Genomic DNA, 20475 nt, shown 5'->3' with positions numbered 1-20475 from the left:
GTTGTGCGTCGTCATTGCATCCGTGCGTGCACATACACACTTTCTGTGCAGCCCGTGGCTCTGCATGATGTGCTAATGTTGCATTAACGAGAAGTTTTAACAAGTCTCTTGGCTATCGGTGAAATGTTACAAGGGTGAGGCCTTTCGTGGAACCGGACAACAGCGAATTAAGCGTGCTGGGCACGGAGGAAGTTTGGAGTCGTTGGGAAATGCGCTAATGACCTGCAGAGCTTTCACGTGGTGAGAGCAAAAAGACACTTATTTAGACAAATGCAAGCCAGGAATGAATCCGGATTTTAATATTTGAAAAATAAGCAGGAGAGTCGGCATTTAGCGTAGAAATGCAGAGTAGTTATTCCAGCTGTGCGCACTAGGTAGTAACAGCTCCGCTCGAGGGACTCCGCTCAGTAGTGTACTTGTGAAAGAAAACCCAACACTGCACAACCTGTGTGACAGCCGGACATCTACAGACATGTTCTATATAAGCAGATGGTTAGAAGGAGTCAGGGTGCAAGACTAATTTTTCATTACATAACAACACATAAAACACAGGGGAGTGTACAAGGACCATGGTGTTGCTCGACTACAATAATCTATCTGATCAAAACTCTTGAATTTAGTTGAACTACCCCAAGAAGGCAGCGTTCCAGATGAGCAGTGCCAGGTGTGCTCCACAAATAGTTTTTTTGTCTCATCAGACCATATAATCTTTGCCCTCATGGTTCAAACGCTGTTTAGCTGAACACTCAGTGTCTTTTCCTTAGCCTCCAACAGTCTGCTGCAGTCTCCTTTTGGCAAGCTCTCCCATCTCTGCAGAGGCCCTTCCTGCTCAGTTACTAAGTTTGGCCAACTCCTAGTGTCATGGTTTTCTCTGAACTTTCTTCGTTTTGCAATTATCGAGGTCACCGATGCTCCTGGGAACACTCAAAGCTTTAGAAATGGTCCTATACCCTAGCTCTGATCTATGGCTTGCCATAGTTTTACCTTGGAGGCCTACAGAGAGTTCCATAGCTTTCATTGCTTGTTTTTCTGTCCTGGTGCGTGGTCTGAATTGTGAAGTGATATCCAGAAGTCCGGTTAAAACAAACGAGGACGACCTCAGTATCCCAACATGGAAGTTTAGTCCGACCCTGATTGCCCTGCTGGTGACTGACAGTGGCATCTGCAGCTGGTGCCCCCTCGCTGATATCACATCACTGGGTCCTGTCAGCTCTTATCACATTGGTCCACCATCTCCTATCTTAATAGGGATCCGACTGTACGGCGTGGATGTGTGCTGACCCCCAGCGTGGCCTTTCTGCTTATCGGCCGCACGCAAGCCCCCGCTCCTCCGACATCTTGTGACTTTGCCTGCCTTGCTTCCCAGCGGGGCCTTGGGAGCCATGTTGCTGTTGTTGCTGCAGTCAGTTTCAGTTTTGCCACCAGGGAATTTGAAATCCACTGATGTAGGTCGCAGGGAACAAAGAACCATAGGCAGCATCGCAGGCAGTACACAGTGATGACATTTCGATACTATTATGAAAAAGTTTAACACTATACGCTCATGTAATTTGACTAATTTAAGAAGGACATGCCAGTTTCTTTAAGTACTATGAAATACAAAAACACAATCATTTACTTAATTGCCTGGAGATTAATGAGATACCTCTCGGAAGCTTGTGCAGCCTGCAGCCTATTAGCTCATTTCAGAGATTATGCTAAGCTAAGTGGCTGCTAGCTGTAGATTTATATTTACCATACAGGTGTGCAAGTGGTCCCACTCTGCTCATTGGACTCTTGGTAAATGTGACGATGCATAAAACATTAAAGCCCCAACAGGGATGGGCAAACCTTCTCACTTAAGGGCCACACTGGGTTTTATAATTTGACAGACAAGCAAAACCAGTGGCAGACTGGGGGTGAATTTACATAAATTACTTGTGAGTAAAGAGTAGAGATAGATGCGGCTTTAGCAAAGGTTGTCGTTTAAAATTTGCCATCTAGTGGAATTAACTTAAGGATAAAGGCAAATTGACTGAGGTCGTTAGGACAATTTTATAAATGCTTGACGGGCCAGAGTAAACAGCCTGAATATGTGGCCCACAGGCCACAGTTTGCCCATCACTGATTATGACTTACATCTCAAGGGACAACTTGAATGAACTGCCTTTACACCGTGGAGCAGAGACTATTTATCTGCAACTCACTATAGGGTACATCTACACGTGATACCTTGAGTAATAGGAAAATGCACATACTAATTGCAGCAATACCTAATCTTTAATATGCTGCAATTAACGCCACATGAAATAAGCATTAAAAAAGAAAAGAAAAAAAGGCTGACATATTTTCCTTTTTTCATCCTTCTATTATCTCAGATAATAGCAGCCTTGTCAGCAGCAGAGCAGAAAGTTGTACCGCTCAAATCGCAGCACCCGGGGAGCAAACCTGCGTGGCTCTGCGAACCTGAGCGTCTCAGAGGCACCACACGATATAAAACGCAGGTAAGCGTAAAAAAAGCAAGGTGAGTGAACAGCGCGCGGCTCATAAGGGCACTGATCATCACTGGTAGGGGGCACATGGTTGGTATAGTAATTAACCCTGCTGAGAGGCTGGCCTGGAAAACTGCTGGCTCCAAATGCCCCCATCCCTCAAACCTCTGGAGGACCCAGAGATGATGGGGTGTCAGACTCTCCTGCATCCAGTAACCCCCCACCGACTCCTTGCTCACACTTATTAGAGCCTGCAAGCATTGCTGTAACCCAGCTAGTGTCTCCCACTATCCAAACTCCTGTGTGGTTAAAGTAGGAAGCTAGAGAACAGATGGAAAACAACACATCTCTAAACATGAAATGCCAGCAAGTAGAAAGCTACGCGCGAATACGAAAGGGGTTCAGGCACCACAGCGACGGTCGTCACTTTCCCGTGCACGTTTCTAACTCGCCCTCGAGTGGAGGATGTCACTGTCACAGATAAGAGGCTAAGATCAGTTTTTGGCATGGGCTAGCTGCACTACACAACTCCCAGCAATTTTCTGTTCCCTCTCTGGGGAGGTTTGTGGAGGCAGCCTGAATCCATCAGCCGTGTGACAAGACCACAACACCAGCCGATACAATGCTGATGGGTAACAGTCAAAGGCGCGGTATCTCTGCAGAATCATAATCAAGCATAACATCTTTCAGTGTAGCTTCTGTGCTTATATGAGGTTGATTTCAGTAAAAAAAAAAGTAAACCTCCAGTGCACTTCCTGGCTGATACATACACTCAATTTATTTCCACCTATTCTGGTAGAAGACTCATTTAATAACGGTTAAGTCAAACAGATACTCGGATGCGTTGGGAGAATGCTAAATATTTCTTCCAGCACTCAAAGTAAATACAATGTGTCGACTGAGTCTACAAAAGAATACGAGTGTGATTTGTGAATTTCATGATAGGGGACCCATTTGAAATCTTGCGGGGAGCAATGGAACAAGGAAGAGCAGCCGCAGTGAGCTGCAGGTGACAAGCCGCACACCTCCAGCTTCTCGGCAAGTTTAACCCGTGCCTTTCACTGCGTCCTGCTGCACACGGACATAAAAACAAATCACGGTTGCCCACAAGATTGTGGTAAATTGCCAATTATACTCGATACTTCTTCACTGTTAACGACAATAATTTATTGTGCTGCCCCTAGAATTATGTAAAACCAGTAACCAAATAACTGCAGACGCCACCTAATGTGTGATTTAATCGCAATGCTATTTCTAAACAGCCAACATTCTCATAATTGCTGTCAGGAAATCTCATTTTACCACTTGACCATGTGCACGCAAAAATACAAACATATAAATTAACACAAGGTTTACGAAGTCTAGTTCTAGTTACTGGTCGTACTTCTGCCCTCGACTATTTTTTAAAAACTTCTGGCTGAAATGTTTCAAATGACATTTCATGACAGGAAAAAAAAAATGCTGTCAACTTCAATCCATGTCACATGTCTACCTAGACTACAACAGCAGCAGATATGGCTCACAGTCACATCTTTGTCAAACCACACAACGCAGCTCGCTCCTCACTCCTTTCGATGCAAAGCTAACTCCTTTCCCGACCCCCTTCGCATTCATATGCATGTAAACAACCACAAATTGGTCGGTGATTTTGTGAGGGACCCAACTGCAAATGCATTAGTTCATTTTCCATCTGGTTTATAAACTTTAAAAAAAAGAAAAAAAAAAAAAAAAGGCATCCTGCAGCGTGCCAAATCAGCTGCCTGGCGCAGGGCCGACACTGGGTACACAACATGGCTCCCTAGCTTGAATTCCTTTTCTCTCCCTGCCTCTATTTTGTGTCAGAGATTAAAAATAGCAAGTGGCCTTCTGCAGAATAAGCAGTTCATGGATTCTGGCTTTGACGCTGTGTTTGCCTGGAGAGGCCAGCTGTCACCTGCGTGCAGGAAGAGAGGGCCTCACCACTGATTCTCAATACACTCTGGGCTCTGGACTTTGGCTGCAGGACAAAATGGACAAAAGTGTTTGCGCATCCAGTGCTGGAAAACTTCTGGTGTCCTCAACTTCACACAGTCATACTCAGAGTGTGTAGCATGTTTAGCTCAAAATATAAAGATATTTTCACACAAATACACCATTTACATAGACTATAACTACCTGGATATGTAAATTAAAGCAGTAATAGAATTTAAATTTGAATTTGTTTCTGTATTTACAGTTGATGAGGCACCAACCTTGACGACGTAATCATCATTACTATCAAACAAACTTAATGTGTATGCTTAAATGAAACCATGATTACACCAAGTTTACAAAGTCGGTCTGATGTTCGGATCTATCGCAGTATGGCATCTGGCTATTCACTGTTTCAGTTGTTAGTGTCATCTATAACTTACAGATTGCAGTTTTAACTACACAGTGTTTGGCCATTTGAACCATTACTTCTGGAAAACTATTTCAACCTTTTAGCTATTACTTTAAGCTAAGTACATTGCCCATTTAACCTTAAAGTTGCTTTAAATCCTTTGTTCCCAATATGGAGTCGAATGGGAGAGGGAATGTGTCTCTGATCGAGGTTGTGAGGTGGTCAAAAATAAATGGATAATCAAAGGACTGTAGAAACAACTGTTTTTTAAGAATTATTGGTCCTAACTAAAAGCTAGAAGGCCACTCTCCATCAGTTTCATTAGTTTAACGACTAACAACTTCATCTCTGCTGTTTTCTCCTCAGAGCATCAATATTCTATCAATGACAGAGCGCGTCTAACTAAAAGTGCAGTTGGCTAATCAGAATAAAGACAAAGATTTACAGTATGAAAGATGTGTGTTATTATTATTCTTATTTTTTGTCATTGTGCGGCCCTTTTGGAAGGACAGATTTTTGAAGGGTTAACATCTCATTAAATAAGAAGAAGAAACTTGTGTTTTTTTGCTAAATGAAATAGAGATTGCTCATTTAAATGTAGCACATACAATAGATATAAATTCATTCCAGTTTCAGGTATGTAGATTATTTAATTGAGGCTGCTGTTGGTGAAACAGGGCAATGTAAGTTTTAAGTTGTTAATATTGCACTTTGAACATCTGAAAAAAGTCTGGCCCTGACAGTTTGATCAACTGGATGCAGTTTACACTCCGAACGCTAGATGGCGGCAAAGTGCTCACAGTGTGATACATGGTATTGTTTAGAATATGCATCACAAGGCAAATTTGTCATCTACAGGGAGTTAAAAGTGGTTAAGAGTTTGTTTAAATCTGAAAGTGAAAGTAAGGTTTATGGGAACAGTAAGACCAAGGCACTTTGTTGAGTTTATGTTAAACGGCTTGGAATGCATTGTGTCAATGGATGGTCCCCAAAAAGTTAGTAAAACAAGCTTTTGTGAGTGTACAAGCTAGGGGGCTCAACTTTTCTGAGATACAAGTGGGCGAAATGGTTGGGAACCACAGTTTCAAAGGACTAGTGTATACGAATACAGCTAGAACCTACATTAAGGTTCAGTTTCTATGTCGAAGCACACGCATACCTCCCCAGAAATGTTACTGTCTAGGTGATGCAGCTCCCAACAACTGTGACTGGTCCAAAAATGCATTTTCTCTTGCACATCTTTCAGCGTGCCAGACAAGCACGGACTATTCACTGTCCTTCTGCTCAGTTGGGTGGTTCTACACGGCCGCCTACTCTGGCGTCTTTTCTGCTGCATTCATTAGCTCCAACTCCAGGATGAGCCACTCGGTTGCATCATTCGTCAATGTTTGAAGTACTCAAAGACACACAGTGACATAAAAAAAGTCGACTACTGTCAACTAGGGTTTCAGATGCATACATGTATAAATGATTAAGTGTCACGAGACATTCATGTAGGATACTACGTAGGCTCTGTGTAGATTAATTGGAGCGTTTAGAGAGTGTTTGCTTACTAATCTTTATGCACTATTACAGTTAACATGATATAAGGATTCTATTATAATTCCAATCCCTTGGATAAATAGCTCAATCATACAAATCAGACGTGTGTGCACAAAAATTCTTGAAGTCTTGAAGATAGATCTGCGTCAGTAAGAAGAAAAGAAACCAACAACGCTGCTGGTTTATGCTTTTATATTAATAAATATCAGTATTTCCACATGTAAGGCACATATAGTCTCATCCAAATATCAACTTTTAAATAAGGATAAATAAAAAGTGACTGATTGCTAGGCTTCACCCTTACATTCAGTGAATAGACATCAATATAATCTGTAATATTACATTTAGATTGATATTTACAAGTGTGCACCTCACGTTCGTTACAAGTTCTGGTACGTCAATGTGGAGTCCCTATGAGCATCACAACAAAATGCAGCATTCAAGTTTATTGGCATTTCCTAGGAAGAAGAAGAAGAAAGCAAACAATTGGGATAATCTTATCGCAAGGGAAAGACAGAAGGGAATATGGGGCACGGGAGTTGATGTTGCCATATTTGTTATTTTCCTATCTAAATTCTTCCTGTAGGGCATGACGTTTGCAACTCCATTGATTTCAAGATTTTCTGTTGCGCGGCAACAAGGCTGTCTAGATACAAAGTGCACCTCAGGCTTTGTCAATGGTGTCTGAAAAAGTGTTTTCTCTCCATTTTATTGACTAAAACAGAGCTGCTCGGTGGAGAAGGGAGCTAGTGAGCAGCGGCTACGCAACAGGAATGCAACTAGGCGTGATTAATGCAATCCGGACAAGGCCTTTAGATAAATTTCTCCAATCATTCAGCAGTGATGTTTGATCACGCCAAGTTGTTACTATGACTGTGCGCAGACAGACAGTGAATGTCCCACTCGCCTTTATTCGTCACCTCTTCAGACTCGCTCTTTGGACTTGATACCTCTTTGAGTTCGTGCACATTGTCAGACCCGCTGCCCTCGGGTTCACAGGGCTGACGACCCACCTCTGAATGATTGACAGAGGCTTGTTCAAGTGACAGCCACTGAAGGTCTGACTCGGTGGGTGTGGCGTCCAGGGCCAGAACGGCCTCTTCCCCTTCCTCCACCGTGGAACCCAGGTCTTCATCCTCAGCTCCTTCCACCTCGCGCCCCGCCTCTTCCACCGGACTCCGCCCCTCCTCTGGCTTCGCGGCGCCCGGATCCGTCAGGGTCACCAATTCAACCCTTCCCCTGTCAATCCCATTCGTCTCCATCCCCTCGAGGGGCTCCAGGCTGTCGAGCAGTGCAGGTGTGTCTTCCCTGCTGATGCCATCTGTGCCAAGGTCACCGGCGGCGGCGTGGCGTTCCCAAGATGATTCATGTGAACTTCTGTCGCCTGACAGTGCTGGGAGAAGGAAGATGAGATGACTGGTCATTTTAATTACTCACTTGATCTGAAGCCACGGCCACATCGGAAAACAAGTCATTTGGCCTCATTCTGCTCTGATGGTGCTGCGCTATGAAAACAAATGTCGCAAAAAACAAGGGGGCTCTGCGATTTTTATTGCCACAATAACCCTATGATGAACCACAATTTAAGGCTGCTACTAAGAATTATTTTTATAAACCTGTGACAGTGATGATAAAAGGAGGTTCTAAAGCCAGAGTTCAAATCCATGCAAAACAGAAAGTGGCAAAGTCTTGTTGATCCTCAAGGAAAAAACTTTCCTCTTTAAAAGCTGGAACACTGTGTCAGCGTAGAAAGTTATTTCAATTACTTATGTGACTGAAGTGCTTCCATGGCAACAGGCTAAATATAGCAGCAGTGCCCCAGACAAGGGGGACGCAAGACAAGTGTGACGCCCCGCATCTCAGCAATAGCAACAGCTTAGTTCTGCTTCTTCGCCAAAATATGCTCTCACTTTGGGGATTACTGACCCATATTTGTGGATGCGCAGTCAAAAAGGTTAAAGACTGCACGCAGAGTCCCAACCACCTTCTTTTTTTTTTTTTTTTTCCTCCTCCCTCCCCCTCCTCGCACACATGCACACGCAAAAACACGCAAGAAGAAAGCAACATTACTCCAAGTGGCATCCATATTTATGCCCCCCTCCCCACCCCACACCACCACCACCATCCCCATCCCCCACTCGCCATCAAAGAGAAGTTTCTGAATGTCAGTGGGCGAGAATTTGCTTCACATTTCCAAAATGCCATGGCATTTGGGCAGCTTGCACCAATGAGAAGCAGAGGCGGAGCAGAGGCGGGAAGGGAAAGGACTCGGGTTAAGCGTGGAAGAGAAACGGGGAGCGTTTAGCACGCGGCCGCTAATTGCGGTGTTTATTCCGTTAGCCGTGGGGGGGGGGGGGGGGGGGTTCTTATCAATGACTGGAGAAGGCGGGCACGTCACGCGGTTACACGCTCACCTTTGGGCGGCTGCACTCTGGCCTGCGACGTGGCAGGCGTCGGACGGAGCTCCGGCTGCAGGTGCTCATTCGGCGGGATGCTGTCGTGCGTCCCTGTGAAACCGAGGAGGAAGCACTTCCTGTTAACTTCAAGTTTGAGCGACAACAACAAAAAAAAAAAAGGAAAAACAACAGGATGGAGGATGGAGCACGTGTCGGGGCTGCTTTCACTCACACCGCGGCGTACAAACACACACACACACACACACACGCACGTATGCATTGCAGTGCTCACAGGAAGAGGCTCCAGCTCCCTGTCATCTGTCTTCATTAGTGATGGCTGCACGCCTCTTAGGCCGACGCCATATGCTGCTCATAGGGGACCGCGCGCTGTAAAGCAGACGTCGCGGACGTACACATAAAACCATATACGCACGCAGCCTTTCAGAAAACTCCGCGGACGGGCAGAAACTGTTTCTCTGACCGCTCAAGTGTGCGGCACGAAACCAAACAGAGGAATGAGGGAAAACGGATGGCTGGGCGACACGATGCGTGAGAGGCGTGAACGGTGAACGGGGGACCATATTGTTATGTGAATGCGGTCCATATTGTCCCGGGGGGGGGCTCTGCGTTTACACTCGCGCGGGAGGGGAGATGTAATTCTAAAGTTTCTATGAATTTTTCATTCAGCTCTTTTAATTATGATGCGATTGTCGTGAAATGAATCCACTAAAACGACAAAAAAACACTGATCAGCTGTAAATTGTGAGCACTGCCACTGATTTCTCTGTCATTTGCCAGTTCATTAGGTACACTGGTGAAAACAGCGCAACAGCCCAGCACTATAAGTAAATGTAGCAGCACTGGCTTGTACTGACGCATGTTTCTGTTATTTTGATGCCCACGTTCTAGGCTAAATAACAGAAACACTTACACAACCCAGTTTAACTGCGCCGCAAACTACAATCCTCCAAAACTATCCCTCAGGTGAATCACCATCTTTGAAGCCAAGAGAGTTCGAGCATGAGACTAATTAGGATGCATTCATTTTCACTAGTTTACCTAATGAACTGGCAATTGATTGTGTGTCTGTACATATATATATATATATATATATATATATGTTGCAGTTTCTTTCGTGTTCAAATATTTTCTTCATTAAGCTGCGCCACAAGTTTTTTTTTTTTTTTTTTTTTTTTTTTGGGAAGCGTTTTTGCAGGTTGCCTTTTAAAGCCAATAATGAGGCGGTGCCGGCTGCTACACATGCAGAGCGAGGGCCCAGGCTGAGCGCAGCAGCCGAGTCTCCAGGAGGCAGGCAGCGCTCGGGATGGAGGCAGGGGGGGCTCCGGCGACTCGCTTTTTAAACCTCAGTGACAGCTGCCTGTACAGCCATCTAACCGTCTCAACATCTCTCCGCGACGTACTGCGACGTACTGTATACGCTGATGCGCGCATCCGGCAATAATGCCGGTCTATTCTGCGCGTGTGTGACACCCCCGACGCATCAGATCACAAACTCAATATCACAAATAAGGAGGTGTACACGTCTGTCAAGCTGTCACGCAGTCGCAAGCCTTCCCTGGGTTGTCTAGCTCTAGGGTGACAGGAAATGCCTTCCTTTTAACTGGAAAGAGTCTTGCCAGTAGACCAAAACCGAGCTATAAGGGTGCACTCCGGATCCACCTCTGTCTTTTCAATGGCTGTTGCGCGGTGACAGGCTTTCACTCGCAATGCTGCATCCCAGCCGGCGCTCACGGGCGTCGGGGCGGGCTGAACCGACAGACTGGGGAGATCTATCAATCACAACTTTATCTGAATCGCTGCGTCGATGTCACCGTTATTGTTTTTGGCTCCCTCTCATCCGTTGACAATGTAGTCACCTCGAGTGTCGCGCGGGCCTCCGGTAGGCACTCAAGGCCCTCCCGTCCTATCCGAGTTCGCCTTTGATATCCATCAGCCCAACTTTCGCATCACATCAAGGCCACGGACGCTCACATCTCTCTCTATATCTCCGTCTCCCTAACTGTGGTGGACAGCGTGGTCGTCAGGCACTCTGGGCCCTCGCCTACAAATTCCCTAATAACGGCACATTCCCCTAAATGTGTTTGTAATGTGGGCAATCATTTTCAGTAATGGATGCTTGTCAGTTTTATGGCGGAGAGAATGACGGTCTCATGACAGGGCACCTCCATCCAGCCGCAGCCCCTCCACCTTTTCAGCCTGCTCCGTGGACGGCTCAACAGCTCCCTCCAGTGGGAACGAGGGGCAACTGTTTGCTCGGGCGAGCTGCCCCGTCGCCTGGTTTCAGATTGTGAATTTAATTTGGGATGCTACTTGTGTTTAGAATAAAAAAAAAAAAGAGGGAAAAAAAAAAAGGATCAGATTTTTAGATTTTTTGTGATTGGGGCAGAAAAGTAAAGTGTTTCTTTTTAAAATGTGACAGGATACAGTTTATATTTTATATTTAAATTTGCTTAAAAATGCAAATATGGGAATACAGGGCACATATATATGTGTATGTGTGTCACTGGGTTTTTGGAAGAATTATTTAGCCTTCAACTTTTTGGCTGCTCAAATGTGAAGAGCTTAGCTCAGATTACAGAAAGAGATTCAAGCAGCATTTTCATTTTCATCAATTTGACTCCTGATGCTCAAAAAAAATAAAAAATAAGAATATTGTTATTTTTCTCCGCCTCTGCATCATATATCAACTCACATCACGACCTTCGACCTTCTTATTTGCGATGCTTTCCGGTGAGCCCCCCCTCCCCCGGGCTTCGGCGTACCAAAAATAGATTTTTTAAATGAATGAATCTATTTCTGTTTCCGCTGTGTATAATTTCAGATCCCCCCGCGGGACCGGGAGGCATCGGAGTGCGACACTCAGGCAGCCCCGACTCAGCCGATGGTATCATGAGCAGACACATGAGCTGGCGGTGGTCAATGGAGTCGACACGGTGTAAACGGTGGGCATGAGGTGACATGTTATTTGGGCGTCTGCCCAGATTTGTCCTGGCATGACACAGTGGAGGGCACGGATGGGCTAAGTGGGGCAGAAGGAATACATACTCCCAATTCCCACTGATACGTGGTAGGTCAAGCCTGAGACGCAGCCGGAAGAGGAGAGAAAGACACACGGTTAAGGACCTGAAACCTCGTTAATTTGTTTAGGCTCAGACGCACGTTTAGACAAACTGACTCAAAAGAGACGTGATAAAACAAGAGATTCGTCTTCAGGTGCACAGTATTAGGTCATTTCATTTTAAAAATAAACACATCATCTATTGTATGCATACACAGCACCAGTCACAGGGTGATGTTTGCTCATGGGGTGGTACAGACACTACACTGCTGTGGCCTTCTACAGTTTAAACACAGTTAATGCAAACATGTCATTATAAGAGCCACTTAGGATCACTGTTTGACAGAAATGTAAGAATTTGTGTGTCTCTAACTAGAAACAGGCAGCCAACGTGATTGATCCCCTGTGCAAATCTTCTCTAACCGTGCGATAAAAACCTACAAACGACCGTCACACGCTAACTGTGCAACTGTGCAAGCTTCACGACTTTCTTTTTAGACCCACCTGGAAGACTCCACAAACCGGACACCTCCAAAGTCTTCAGCTTCCGTTCCAAGTCGGCAACTCTGTTTCCCAAGATCCTGCAGGCCAAGTTAAGATGGGCGAGGTTTCATCAGAGTGATGCGTGTGTGTGTGTGGGTGTGGGTGTCACAGTTCAGTATTTGTCTTTGAGGAGGAGGCAGACAAACATCCTAAGTGCGCTGGAGTTAAAAGGGCGACACCTTTAACTAATCTTAACTCAAGAAGCAGCCAGATGCTCTTCTGCTCTTTGGAGACGTAAGGATTTGTCCCTCAATGACAAAAATGCTTTTCATAATCAGATCTTTTCTATACCTCATAATATATACGTATGAAACATTACCTGTGAGTCTTCTTGCTCCAGAAACCCTGAAACTAACGCCCTCTGACGTCTCTGTGGCTTCTCCTTACCTGTTGGTGTGCCTCTGGTGCTGGATGACCAGGTTCTTCTCGTGGATGGTCTCCAGCAAAGCGGTGGCCAGCGACTTGAGGTCGGAGATGGACTGAGGCGTGGCGGGCAGGCTGCAGCCCTGCTCCTCCAGGAGCATCTCCTGCACTAAAAAAAAAAAGGGAAAAAGCAAGGACGTGGGTGAAGCAGAAAGAGAAGAACGAGAGGCAGAGAATTTGTGTGTGTGGGGGGGGGGGGGACTAAACCTGTAGCCTGCAAATAACCCCAATAAAGCTCGCGCAGAAGTTAAAAATAGATAACGGAGAGAGAGCGGGGCGATAAAACAAGAGACGGGGGGAAAAGCAGCGTGACAAGAGCGAGACAGAGATGGAGAGTTAGGAACAGCTGTCTGCGCTGTGACACTCCCCTAACTTTAACTCCGGAGCCCACTGCGCCGCTTCTTCCAGCGGCTGTCAGTCATCGTGGCAGGCTCGTTTCCCCGCCGGTGGCGCTCTCTACCACTCGGAATACAATTAGCAACCCAGCTGGCGGCCGGTTGTGGGCTGAAGGATCGGCTAAAGAGAAGTTATTAAATAATGCAGCGGGACGCGGCGACAAACAAAAGGCGCCGATTTGTCACGGACAAAGACGATCGGCTTCACCTGATTGATAGAGTTGGAATGATAAAAAGACGGATGGGACCGGGATGTTTCGCGCTTTCACCTTGTTTGGCCGAGAGGACTCCGGTGAGGGGACTGCTGTTCGATTTCCCGTACGCGCTGGAGTTTTTCCTCCTCTCCAGGGCCGTCTGTGGGGAAGGGAAACACAAAAGCTCGCCTGAATGAAAACGTCTTGTCGTCGGGATTAATTCGGCCCCGGTTAAAACTGGTTCGGACTTCCATTTTAACAGAAGAATTCGGCCCGTACCTTGTACTTCATGATGTTGGACTTGAGCAGGTTCACCTCCTCTTGTACTTGGCCAAAACGCTCTTGCAGATACCTGCAGTGACGACGCCAGACGTGTTTTGAGTTCATTGTGAAAATGATTCCACCTGCAAAACCCTACAAATACTAATGAGCTTGAGGTTTTATTAGTAGTAAATTTCTCACACAATGGACAATTTTGATTGTTAAAATATGAATCGAAAAGTTAAAAACGAAATCTAGATCAAATAGAAACAAAGAGACAGACAGAGATAGAAATAAACATTTAAAACAATTTCTGTAAATTGTACATGCTCCAAAACACAGCTACAATAAGAACTTATCTTTATTATGACAGCCTTGCCTCCAGAAAATACGAATTTGTGGCATCTTTGGCGTGCTTTAGAAATCAGCACGATTATGCTATTGTTGTTTTTCAGCAATCCACATTATCGCAAGGGCTCCTTAATTAACTGAATCAAAATGACAGCGCATCGTCACTGGGAGACGTGGAGGCTGGTGAGCCTGAAAGACTGAAGAAAGTTTCTCCCAGTCTCAAAAAACCATCAGACACTGCGATGAAACGGGCTTTCATGCTCCAGAGAAGGAGGAGCGGAGTTATTTCTGCCGCAGAGGAGAAGTTCATTAGCCTCAGGAATTAACGGCACCTCAGATTAAAGCCCGCGCCCAGAGGTCGAGGAGGCGACGAAAGGAAGGGAATGGGATTTGTGCACAGAAAGCGCATTTGCACATCTTGTCTACGATGAGTCACTGTTCTTCTGTTTGTGGGATATTTTTGTTTTCTCAATTCAGTTTGAAAAACCTATTGTTAAATGGGGAAATGTAAGGTTCCTAAATCAAATTTCAAGTTAATTTTACTTGAAAATATAATCAAGTGCAATTCATACATGCCTGAAAGCAATACTTGCATTTATTATTGCTATTTTTTGAAGTAAAACAAAAGAAAAAAAGTGGAAAAGTGAAGAAAATGCAATGCAACTTGCAACCCATTTGTTCGTAAGTGATGTTGGGTGCGGTAAAGACCTGGGGGGAGCTTACAATGCTCCTATATTATCATAGGAGGGTCTTGACAGATAAAAAAAAAAAGTTTGGGAACCGCTGCGCTAACCTGTTCTCCATGCAGAGGGCGTCCACGTCGATGATGCGCGCCTCGTGGTTCCCCAGAATGTGGTTGAGCTCCACATTGAGCCGGTCGGCCTTCTCCATGAACACCGTGCGCTCCGACTTCACGTCCTGCAGCTCGTCTGCCAGGGCCTTAATGTTGTGCTCCATCTCCTCCATCTGGAAAAAGTAAAAGAGAAAAAAAAAAGTTAGCCGCTGAAAGAAGATATTTTCGAGCCCGGTTCGTTAAAGTGGAGTTTGCTGAGAGTGCATGCGCCGTTTTGAGCTATCAGCACCTCTGGTGCTCCCCGCTGCGAAACCTCGTCCAACTGTTTTCAACAGAGTGGCTTCGACTATTATAGCAGATAAAGTGTCTTGAGAAAACCTCGACAGTGGGTTTAAAAGGGGAGAACGCGTGTTTTATTGGTATAATAAACTACAACTAGAGAGAAGATTATAATCCTCATAAATTCTATTAAGTGTGCTTCGAATGCTCCGCTTTCGAGTAGATTGTTTTCAATTATACCAGTTAGTGAAGGAAGCTGAGAAAGCCCTGCAGATGAAGGGAGTGACAGTGACATTAGGTTAAAGACGACCTAGCTGAAAGTAAGGCGTGCCCCCCGATGCACACTGAGGTGGCTTTAGCTCCAGGATACAGTTCTCACACACTTCAGTATCACATGTTGATGGAGCTCAACATACCTTTAGGGACTATTTTTTTATTGTTTGCATCCACACCCTCAGTGACACTGCTAAAGCAAGGTAGTACTCGGACGACTGTTGGCATAGCAACATCACTCAATAGAGGGTATGCATAGATATATACACTAGATGCCGCATTCCAGATTCTGGCTTGTCAGACACGTCAACGCCGCCGCCATCTTGGTCAGGGGTTCTTACCAGCGGTCGAACCACAGTCAGTGCATCTGACCGACTAAAATGCCAGACAACAAAAACCAAGCAACAAAAACCATTCCACAAGTGAGAAGATTCATATTATTTATATATTATATATATATATATATATATATAGATTATTTAACTATTACGAACGTGTTGTATTTGATGCATCTCTAAAGCTAACATAAATTAAACTACTGTATCGTGTTACGAGCTTATGTAAGGATAAGAAAACAAAAGATGGTTTTGGTAGTAAGACATCAGTAAGGTGACGAAAGTGACACTTAGAAATCAGCCACCTTATGTAACTGTACTAAGTAGGCCATGCTGCTTCTAAATCATCTATCGGTTTCATATATATATATATAACATCAACCTGAACTGTAGCTACACTTCCCCCCTGCCCAAGATGGCGGCTGCTTTGGCGCTTTGTTCCAATGGACAGAGGCAGCGGAGGCAGCATCTACGCGTATATATATATCAATGGAGGGTATGCATGTGACGTCACAGCCAGCTAAGTCTCTGTGCATTAGTTTGAATCATAGGCTTTAATAGTGTCTAAAGTGTAAAACTTTAGTGTCAGGTAATGTTAATTTATGCTGCATTTTTTGATACCTTAAGTTACTTCTTATGTTACATTGTGGAGGGCTGTCAGATAAGTTTGTCGATTGTTTTGTTGTTGTTTTAGTATAGTTACGGCCGACAGTAACTATTTCAGTTCCAACAATAAATGACAATAAAACAATAAACTGAATATTTGTGATGGCTCCTTGTCATCCTTTTAGTGCTACATTATTATATGGCTAACGTTACTTCTCAGTAAAGCTCTTAGCGTTAGCATCTTTTATTTAGCTACATTTATCACAACTGACCTGAAAGTAACTTAAACAACCTGAAACTGAGGCTAATCCACATTTTCAAAGTCCTTAATTTGATCTGATAATGTACATTTTTTTCCAGTCTCGTTGTATTTATTGCTACAATTCACCACGTGTTTTCCACGGCGTGGCCCCGTGCAGCAGTGACGTCAATCACTCTAAGTTAAGTTCCGACAATTTCTCACTTTTAACCAACAAACTACATTGAATTACGAGAATTATCCTTTCTTCTACAATCAACAGTGTCTTTAATCGTGAAGAAGTCAAGATGGACAAAAGATTTCTTTGTTTACAGTGCACTGAGACTTGGGGAATTAAAATACTGAGTCATTAGGTCAATTTTATTAAGTTACCAGATCTTGAAACCAGTTCAACCAGTTCTGAACGCGTCAAATATTGTTTCTAACTAAAAAAAATTAATCTAAATCAGTAATTTTTTTTTCGTTTTTTTTTTGTATTGCGACAACATATTTTAATTAAGTGGATGTAACAGGTCCTCTGAAATGTTTTTTAGAGTGAGTGCGACATATAGCATCGCAACGTTGTGGCATATTGCAGCAATAAAGCCAAGATTTCACTGTTGATAAAGGACTAAAATTTTGCATGCTGCGTTCAAGTACCTACTTCGAACTAGGACCTAACAAATACCCTAAAACAGAGTGTTAAAATCTACAAGAAGATCATAGGAACTATTAAAAACTTCCTTCATTCGATAAACCTCTTTTCGTCTAGAGGTTCTACTAACTATGGAGCCACAAGTCAATGTTCCTTCAGATTAGGAACATCAGCAGCAACTAAAAAATTCAATAATTTACGCAATGAAATAACGTAAGGTTTGTGTGTGGCACAGATGTGCCACTGATTACTGGTAGATACCCCCTTTTTCTCGCTCCTACTCTAAGCTCATTCAGAAACATCCTCTCGCTTTATCTCACCTCCAATTTTATTGTGACAATCAACAGTCCCTATAGTTTAGACGATAGTCTAGTGCAAATATGGCAAATTTAGGACAGCTTTCTGTCTTTGTTTTGACACAAAAATGAAATTAACTTAATTATAGATGAACGTAGCGGGCTGTACTCGCTGTAGCTAAATTTGACACTCTTGTAAATACTCCATCAGACACAAAAGCTGCTAATAGCTGGTTTGCAATCAGTAATTTAAGGGCAGGAATGCACCAACCTGTAGCCCGGCTCTCTCCAGCTGGCAAACCAGGTCCTCGCGTTCGTGGGCGGGGAAGTGACGGACCCCCACCTCTTCATCCCCCAACCTCTGTCGAGTAATGGTCATCCGTAAGAGCTGCGGAAAAGACGGGCTGAAGTCACTGCTCCTCTTGAACACATGCGCCGCATTCAGTGTCACGGAGCGGTGTTTAAAACGCTGCGCGAGTTGTGAGATGCGCGCTCCCGTACGCACCTTATTATCTCCCTGGGCCTCCGTAAGCCTCTGAGTGAGCTCCTTCACCTCCTCAGCGAGCTGTTTCGCTCGTTCCCTCGAGTCCCTCAGCAGCTGAGCCAGGTTCACCTGAGGAGGAGGTGGTGGAGGAGATGAGTGAGAGCTAAGCAGGTTGTGGGAGGCCGCTTGATCCGTCACAGAGAAGGTGCAAATCTACTAATAGATCTCATTCAATCAGCATGGCTTGTCTTTCTTCTTCAGCGCATTGTAGTGTGGCCAACTTTTACAGTGATTTAGGTGAATGTTTCCGCTCTACCACTCTCGTCCACCGATCTCCAGTGAAGGCACCATCGGGCTATTCGCTTTCACAACCACCGACGTCTCGGCTCCAGATGGTCCCGTCCCCGTCCACGACCTTCATCTGCTCTGTGGTGTTGGCCAAAATATTCTCACAATCTCTTGTCCCCTCTGCGAGATTGTTATTACTTTCCACCGCCAAATGATCTCTACTTACTTTAAAAATGCTATTCTGCAGAATAACTGATCGGCTTCGTTTGTCTTGGAGCGTCTTGGACGTATCAAGGGTCTTACAGGACTCCTTCAAGCCGCACCCTCTCTAATGGTTGTAAATAATTACCACAATTACCCGTTATTCTCACGTAACTAAGAGAGCAGTTTGCCGTGAAACGCTGAAATGAAAAGTGATACATAGGTCACATAAGAAAGACCTCAAAACAAACATCGTCTTACTTGATTGCGTTTTTCCGGAGGCAAAGAGGGGTCGCCATCCTTTAAAAACATGAGAGAAAGACATTTATCGAGCAAATATTCACTTAGGAACATACCTCACACGCATTACTCTGAAGGTTTGAGCTACTCACAATGAGTTCCCTGTACTTCTTCTTGAGGCCCTGGTGGCGCTCTCGGAGCTGGTTGGCCATCAGCTTGTACTGGTCCCTCTCCTGCTGACACGTATCTAGCTCCTTGGACAGGATGAGCAGGGCCTCTTTCTTACTCTCCAGCTTGCGCTTACACACCAGGAACTACAGCAAACAACGCGCACGAGGTTTCGTTATACGTGGTAACAGAGGTAACTGCAGGTCGCGACGCTCTATGGCTTCATTCCAGTACACACACCAACGTTAGAGCCGAGTGAATAAAAGTGCTGACGTTCTCACGACGCAATGTTCGTCCAGGAAGCCTAGGTCCTGGCATTTACGTGGACATGACTTTGATATGAACTACCACCTGAACATCGCTGCAGACCAGCTGTGCGGTGTGTTCAATGCATGTGTGTCTTAGCTAATCAATATGATGGACAAGAAAATGCGATTCTTTCTGTTGATCCGGTCTCTCGTGTCCATGCTCGTCAGAGGACAGAGGTCAGCACCGGCGCCCAGGGAGCAGCGTTCACTTCTTCTCTAGTCTGAGCTGCAGTCACCTCGGCCCGTCACATGCATCAGCGAGCCTTAGCCCACCAAGACCCTGCCGTGGTTCACTGCTTTTGGCCATTTTTCATAGGTACTGATGGCTGCGGACCGGGAACATCCCACGAGCCAGTCGGATGCTCCGACCCTGTCATCTAACCGTCCCAGCTCAACCTTCTCAAAGCAGTCCATGTGTCCAGTGTACAACATCTACATCTTTTTTAAAAAAAAATCTACTGCATCGTTCTTAAGGATTTGCCTGCAGACCTTATTCACATATTCGATGGGCCAAATGACTTGACCGCTGTGTGCTGGTGGAAAACACACACTGGAGCAAAGTGTTCAAACACGTAGATAAGGCGCAGTGGAAACCCTGCCACCTGCCAGACCAGCTCCTAACCAAATCCAGCAACAGCTCCTATCAGGGAGATGAATAGGCTGCACTGCTGTCGTGTACTTTTAATGTGTGACCCGTAGCTCGCCTGTGCCCATTCCCATAATATAAAGATGACCCATATCTTCTAATTTCACATTTAACGAATAGATGTTTGTAATTTAAGCATCCCTTAAAGCTTAACATCACGTTATCAGTATAATCTCTTCTGTTGTCATAAATTAAATGCAGGCCCACAGGTGGGTCTTTATTAGACATGGTACCGTCACAGAAGGTAAGTAGGCCCGAGAGAATGAGGAGACTGGCTTATGAAAAAAAAATAAAGTGCAGTTCAAGTGACATTAAACAGCTTCCCGGTGTGTTAAGCTCAGGGAGACACAGACGCTCCTTCCATATGGACCGGAGGACCGGCGCATCTGTAAAATACGCGTCCGCGTCTGCAGCGGTGTCCCCGCGGTCTTCGCCTCTCGCTTACCTCGCTGACGAGCCCCTGCCAGTCGCTCTCGCTCCTCTTGGAAGACTGCATTATTCGAGGAATGCCACGAGAAATGCGCGAATATGCCCAGGCTCGCCGCCCCCGTCTCTCCTCTCCCCTGTTTGTTTATCCGACGTCACGTTTTTTCTCTCGCCTCCCCTGTCAAGCCGAGCGGAAGAATAGAACGACTTCCGGCACAACTT

At 45.0% G+C, this 20475-nt stretch overlaps 1 protein-coding gene across 2 annotated transcripts; it reads right to left on the bottom strand.

Annotated features, from left to right (window-relative positions):
* Window positions 1–6550: 6550 nt before the first annotated feature.
* Window positions 6551–20434, bottom strand: ccdc149a (coiled-coil domain containing 149a). Of its 2 annotated transcripts, XM_047601663.1 has the most exons (13): window positions 20273–20434; window positions 18858–19019; window positions 18727–18765; window positions 17998–18105; window positions 17764–17880; window positions 14811–14983; window positions 13685–13757; window positions 13481–13565; window positions 12781–12925; window positions 12355–12431; window positions 11838–11870; window positions 8790–8882; window positions 6551–7768 (listed from the first exon to the last, which is right to left on the bottom strand). In XM_047601663.1, exons 1-13 carry the CDS (start codon window positions 20321–20323, stop codon window positions 7227–7229), a joined length of 1698 nt encoding a protein of 565 aa, XP_047457619.1. In that variant the 5' UTR covers window positions 20324–20434; the 3' UTR covers window positions 6551–7226. The 2 variants fall into 2 exon arrangements, with proteins under 2 accessions (XP_047457619.1, XP_047457630.1); XM_047601674.1 differs by lacking the exon at window positions 11838–11870.
* Between the last annotated feature and the right edge of the window lie 41 nt (window positions 20435–20475).

The sequence above is a fragment of the Mugil cephalus genome, chromosome 1, assembly GCF_022458985.1.
Source record: "Mugil cephalus isolate CIBA_MC_2020 chromosome 1, CIBA_Mcephalus_1.1, whole genome shotgun sequence".
In the NCBI taxonomy this organism is placed as follows: Eukaryota; Metazoa; Chordata; class Actinopteri; order Mugiliformes; family Mugilidae; genus Mugil; species Mugil cephalus.
Note: the sequence above shows the minus strand (reverse complement) of the source record. Positions and strands in the feature narration are given on the sequence as shown.